The sequence below is a fragment of the Terrapene carolina genome, unplaced genomic scaffold, assembly GCF_002925995.2.
Source record: "Terrapene carolina triunguis isolate 2854851 unplaced genomic scaffold, T_m_triunguis-2.0 Scaffold833, whole genome shotgun sequence".
Taxonomy (NCBI): domain Eukaryota; kingdom Metazoa; phylum Chordata; order Testudines; family Emydidae; genus Terrapene; species Terrapene triunguis.
In genome coordinates this window covers 1,498,673-1,504,589 of record NW_020665184.1, presented here as the reverse complement: position 1 = coordinate 1,504,589, position 5,917 = coordinate 1,498,673, and the positions used below count along the sequence as shown (strand labels likewise).

The 5,917-nt window shown below is 60.5% G+C and overlaps 1 protein-coding gene across 1 annotated transcript in view; it reads left to right on the top strand.

Moving 5' to 3' along the window:
* The window catches only part of STX10 (syntaxin 10), a 24,913-nt gene extending 20,300 nt beyond the window's left edge, over window positions 1–4,613 (top strand). Inside the window, exons 2-7 of the mRNA XM_026660586.2 lie at window positions 24–276; window positions 835–904; window positions 1,463–1,557; window positions 2,253–2,359; window positions 2,842–2,936; window positions 3,405–4,613. Of these exons, the coding sequence (XP_026516371.1) occupies window positions 24–276; window positions 835–904; window positions 1,463–1,557; window positions 2,253–2,359; window positions 2,842–2,936; window positions 3,405–3,481 (697 nt within the window). The 3' untranslated portion in view covers window positions 3,482–4,613. The remainder of the gene's footprint in view (window positions 1–23; window positions 277–834; window positions 905–1,462; window positions 1,558–2,252; window positions 2,360–2,841; window positions 2,937–3,404) is intronic.
* The last annotated feature ends 1,304 nt before the right edge of the window (window positions 4,614–5,917 follow it).

Below are 5,917 nucleotides of genomic sequence, written 5' to 3'. Positions count from 1 at the left end.
CCCACGGCGCCCCCTGCTGGGAGAGTCCATGGGAATGAAGGGAAATCCAGAGAGCTGTTTGATGTCTATGGGCTGACTGGGGCCTCGTCCACCCCACCCACTCTCCCCCCTCCTGTGCTCCCCACTCCTGCGCCCGGACTCTGTCTGTGCCCTGCGCATTGGGTCCTTAGCTCGGGCGCACGCATTGTGGAGGCGAACCCTCGCAAGTTCAGGATCGAAGCCAGCGAGCTGATGGAGAGACGGGCCTTCGTGAGGCAGATGCGGGACTCTGTCAAGGTGGGGAACCCCTGCCCCCAATGCATCAGGATCCCGTGTCCTGTGTGTGTCTCTGTCTGAGGCACAGGGCCGCCCCCTACTGGAGGAATCTGGGAACTCAGACCCCCTCTGAGTGTGTGGGGTTCTGCTGCCCTCTAGTGGGGCACAACAGCTAGTGCACTAGAGGGACCCCACTAGCTCAGGGAGGAGGAGAAACTGAGTCAGGGATCATGGTTTCCAGCAAGTTGTTTTGAAACTCTGTGTGTGTATTGGAATGAGCAAGGGGCTGGGAGCCAGGACTCCTGGGTTCTATCCCCAGCTCTGGGAGGGGAGTAGGGTCTAGTGGTTAAGGCAGGGGAAGTCCAGGTCACCTGGGGTTCTGTTCATGGCCTTTCTGGTTGACCATGGGGAAGTCCCTTCCCTTCCCCGTGCTCCCATTTCTGTCTGTGAAGCCGACGGAGAGGGGGACCCCCACAGAAGTGCCCCGGGCTGCTGCTCTCCCAAGCCCCCCTCTCTCCCCGCAACAAACCCCTCTGCCTTCAGACCAATCTCGTTTTTAACCCCTTCCCTTCATCGCAGGAGATGCGGGATCACATATCCAGCCCGTCAGCCCTGGCCTTCGCCGAGCGGAAAAACAGAGAGGTACCTGGTCCTGTCCTCCCTGAGCAGCAATGGGAGAGCTCGCGGGGGCGGGGAGCACCAGCCCGCAGCACCGCCCAGGCCCCGTAGAAAGCCCTATAGCCCATCCCATGCCCTGGTACGCTGTCCTCTCTGTCCCGCAGCCGCTGATGGGGGAGACTGGAGTGGCAGCCCCTGGCAGCTGGGATCCTCCATCCAGGGACACTTCCTGGGCACTCTGCAAGGTGCCTGATCTCTCCCTCGGGGCGGGGGGGGGCTGGTCCCCATGGTGCGTTTGGCCCCCGCCCCTCTGGTAATGAGGGTCTTGCTGTGTAGGGGATGGGCTGACAGCAGGGGGAGGAGGCAGATAGCACGGAGTTTGCGTGGCCATCCTCCAGATCGGAGCCGGTGCCCCCTAGAAGGGAAGGGCCCCATGTCCCATTCCCCCCCCCCCCCCCCCCGAGCCAGCCAGGCCCCATCACCCCCCTCACCTCGAGTTACTTGCTACCCCCAGTGGTCAGCTGCCTGGATGCGTCCCCAACCAGGGCTCTGCTCTCTCCCCGCAGATGCTGATTGGCGGGGGGGCCAGCCAGAAGCCCCCCCCCGGAGCGGTACGGCCAGTTGCGGGAGGAGCTGGTGTCAGCCAATTCCCGCTATATCGAGGAGCAGCAACTGCATCAGCAGGTGGGGAGCCGTCAGAGGCCACAGGCAGGGGCTGGGGGGCAGGGATATGCCCTGCTGCGTCCCCAGTTACCCAGCTCAGGAGGAACACCGTCTCCGTCCGTCCGTCCCCCCCCCCAGCTGGGAATGGAACCCAGGGCCAGATGTAACTCCCCTAAAGCTGGGGGGTGGGGTGGGGGAATGATCTGGATTTAAACCAGAGGCTACATCTGGCTACATGTTGGACCAATGGGCCTGTCTAGGTCCGTATCCCGCCCAGATCCCTGCCCTCTGGATCAGACCCGGGCCCGTCGCCAGCAATGGCCGGCACTGGCTGCTCCAGAGTACGATTTCTTCCTTCCAGACCCCTGTAGTGATCAGCTCAGGGTGGCGGGGATCGGGGGCTGTGGCCTGACACCCATCCACCCTGTCCGAGAGCTGGATCTAAAATTACCCAAGCTGCCACCCCTATGCCGTCTGTGTTGGACCCCCTGCAGCAGGGAGTTCCACAGCTCCACAACCTGGGGATTAACCCTGCAGGCTGGCGGTTGCACACTTTGAGGGGGTGGCGGCAGCAATTCCTCCCTCCCACCATCTTAGTTCCCTTCTCTCACCACCATCCTGGTTCCGATCCAATCGCCCCCCCTCCCCCGTAACGGGACCCTGTCGCACCCCCCTGCAACGACCCACTGGCTTTTCCTGCCTCCCTTCCCCGGCAGCTGATCATAGACCAGCAGGACGAGCAGCTGGAGCTGGTGTCGGGGAGCATCCGGGTCTTGAAGCACATGTCGGGCCGGGTCGGGGACGAGCTGGACGAGCAGAGCTTGTGAGTGGGGTGGGGTGTGGGGAGACCTGCTCACAGGCCTGGGAATGGGACTTGAGGCCTTTCCCCACTAGGGGGCGCCAGCTCTGATCCAGCCCCAGGGCAGGGGACTGGCTGGCTCATGGGGGTGGGGAATGGGACATGAGGCCTTTCCCCACTAGGGGGTGCCAGTCCCAGATCTGAAAATCCGTCCCATCTGGCCCCACGTGTGAGGTAAGTTTGGTGGGTCTCAGCCCAGTTCTTAGAGGGATGACAGGTGCCCGGAGGAGAAGCCCCACCAACCTGGGGGTGGTGGAGGGAGGGAATGGGACAAGCCCCCTCCTGACACCTTGGCAGGGGGCTGAAAGCGGCAGTGACTAGATCCGGGCAGGCATGTTAGTGTGTGTGTGTGGGGGGGGGAGGGTTCCATGTCTCTCCCGGCTTGACCACAGCCCCCCTGGGTGGGTGCTGCACCCTGAGCTGACAGCTTGACCCTGGCTTGGCAGGATGCTGGAGGAATTTGCCCAGGAGATGGATAGCACCCAGTCCCGCATGGATGGCGTGCTGAAGAAGATGGCCAAGGTCTCCCACATGACCAGCGGTGAGGAAGGCGCCGGGCAGGGGGAGATTTTTCAAAGCACCTAGGAGACTTCAGAACCTGAGTCCCCTTCCTGTCTCTGGGAAGGGAGTGGGGGTCAGTGGTTAGATCGGGGAGGGGCCGGGAGTCAGGACTCCTGGCTTCTATCCCCAGCTTTGGGAGGGAAGTGGAGTCTAGTGGTTAGAGTCAAGGAGAGCAGAGAGTCGGGACTCCTGGTTTCTATTCATGGCCCTGTGTGACTTTTGGGGCAAGTCCCTTCCCCTGCCTCAGTTTCCCTTCTGTAAAACGGGGGTATTGATCTTTACTCCTGGGGTATGTGTGCAGGTGGGAGGGAGGTTTCTTTAATGCACCCCAGGCAGCCTAGAGGTCCCTAGTGTCAGTGCTTAAGCCAACCCCCCATCTCAGAATCGCCCCTGCTACCCCCCCTTCCCCCCACTCACTGCATCTCCCCCTGTGCTTCCTCCTCCCCAGACCGGCGCCAGTGGTGTGTGATCGGCATTCTGCTTGTTCTCCTCATCGTGGTGCTTATCCTCTTCTTCACTCTGTAATCGACTGGCCAGGACTGAGGGGGGGGCACCATTCTCCTGACCAGCCCCACCCCATGCACATGCCTCCATCATTGTTTGGCAAGCAGCCCAGGAGCTGCCCTGCTGGAGCACAGCCCACCCCGGTGCCTTTCTCTGACCCTTGGGGCTGGCACCTATGGTAAAGAAAAGGCACCTCCAGGTACCAGGGGAGATTCCTGCTGGGAATCTGATTCAGGTCTCTCCCCCTCCCCCCCCCACCTCCAGCCTTTGCTTCCACATCGGGGCCTTGCAGTCGGGTACAGGGCTGGGGGTGTCCTCAGCCTGTAGGGGGCAGTAGTAACATGCTGGAATGGGGGGCACTTCTGATCTCTCCCCAGATTTGGGAGGGAGGGGACGCCAGTTCATTGGTACCTGCAAAGCCAGGACGGGGAAGGAGAAGCAGCTTGCCCATCCCATGTTCCAGGACGGGACAGGGCAGCACAGCCTGTGCCACCAGGGGGCGCTGTCTTATCATTCCAGCTTCCTGCCGCCTGTTGCAGGCAGACCAATTCTTACCAGCATGGGATGCAGACTCAGCTGTTAATACCCTCCCACGCTGGGCTGGCGCACGGGGTGCTCTGTGGGTTCAGGGGATGGTGACAGCTGTTTTTTAGGGCTCCCCCACCTTAAAGCCCAGCTGCACTTTGCCCGGCATGCGCTGGCTCCTCGCCCCTCCCTGGCAGGGCCGGCGCTCGTTTTTTGTACGAAAAGCCAAAATAATTCGTCAGGCGGGCTTTCCTGCAAAGGGCTTTCAGTTAAGGAAATTGGGGGTTGTGTTGCTGGATTTTTGCTGCCTTAGCGGGGAGGAAGAGACCCGATGGTCGGTTTGTTGTTGTTAATTATTTGTATTATGGTAGAGTCGTGAGGCCCCACGGTGCTTGGTGCTGTACAAACATAACCGGGATGGACCCTGCTGGTGCCTCTGCCGCAAGGAGAGACTCCAGTGCATGTTGGGAGATGTTGTCTGGCCAGGGAGCAGGGCCCATGGGGGAAATAGGGGCACGAGACACTCCTTTCTACAATTCCCATGATGCACTATGGCAGCTGGGAGAGAGTGCAGTGCATCATGGGAGATGTAGTCTGGGCAGGGAACTTGGCCCACAGAGGAAAATGGGAGTGGCTCCTGGCTGCACAATGTGTTATGGGAGATGTAGTCCAGCCAGGGAGCAGGGCCTGCGGGAGGAAGTAGAGGCACAAAGGACCTCCCAACTACAGCTCCCGTTTGACATGGGCCTAGAGTCTCTGGCCTCGCCGGAACCTGAATTTCTAATGTAAAAAAAATCAAATTAATATTTTTTTAAAAAAAACTTTAAACAAATGCACAATAAAGCAGCAAAACTGAGGACTTGAGCCCAATTTTTTTGTCCCTTTAAAGGCGCCTGGTTTTTGTCAGTGGCTCCGTGGGCTGAGATGGGGGCCGGCCTGGGGAGCTTTTAATGCTCAGTCACCGGGGATCTTCGCCGTGCTCTGAAAAGTGACTTTTAAGACCAGCTCAGCGTGGGGTCAGTGGGGGCCAGATCCCCAGCACATGGGACTCATCCATCACTCCACTGGGTAGGGTGACGAGACAGCAAATGTGAAAAATCGGGATGGGGGTGTGGGGGGGGTAATAGGAGCCTATATAAGAGAAAGACCCAAAAATCGGGACATCTGGCCCCCCTACCACTGGGGTCAGTGGGGCCAGATCCCCAGCTGGTGTGAAGCGGTGTTGTCCCATTGGGGTCAATGAGACTGCACTGACTTACACCTGCTGAGACTGTGACAGCCCCCATTGTGCACGAACGTCAGTGGCGTGGCTCTGCAGCGGGCGTTAATCCAAGTGGCTCCTTGGCCGTTACACCAGCTGAGAATCTGGCCCCTCTCCTGTCTGCTTTCCCAAGCGCTGCCTAGAAAGGGGCCGGGCCCTGAGAACGCAGCAATCCCGCCGGCAGAGCCGGCAGCTCCCCTCGGGGGCTGGGTTTTGTCCCGAAGAGGCAGTGCCTCTGGCATAAGGAGAGGATATGTGGGGGCAGATCCCAGGCACAAGGCGTATCTGGACGCGGGCCCAGCGCTTGGAATGGTGGTAACCTGCAGGGTTCTGGGTCTCTCCGGGGGCACATGTCCCCGCCCCCAGCCACGCTCTTCTCCGCAGGCGGGAACGGGGCCCAGCTGATATAAGCAGAAATGCGAACGGTGTTGGCGTTGGAGCGGCTGAATGGATGGAGACAGCTGCTAACGAGGCCTGGGGGCCTGCCCCCCACCCACCCCGTTATAAAGGCTGGATGAGTTTACGTGACTCTTGGCAGCTGGGGGCAGGGGGTGAACTTCTCATGGTGCTACGCCTGGGGGGACGGGCCCGGGTCCTGCAGCAATGAACGGGCACATGGGAGAGCCCCAGCAGGGGGCTCCCTCCGCTCTGTCTCCCCCTGCAGGGTGCAA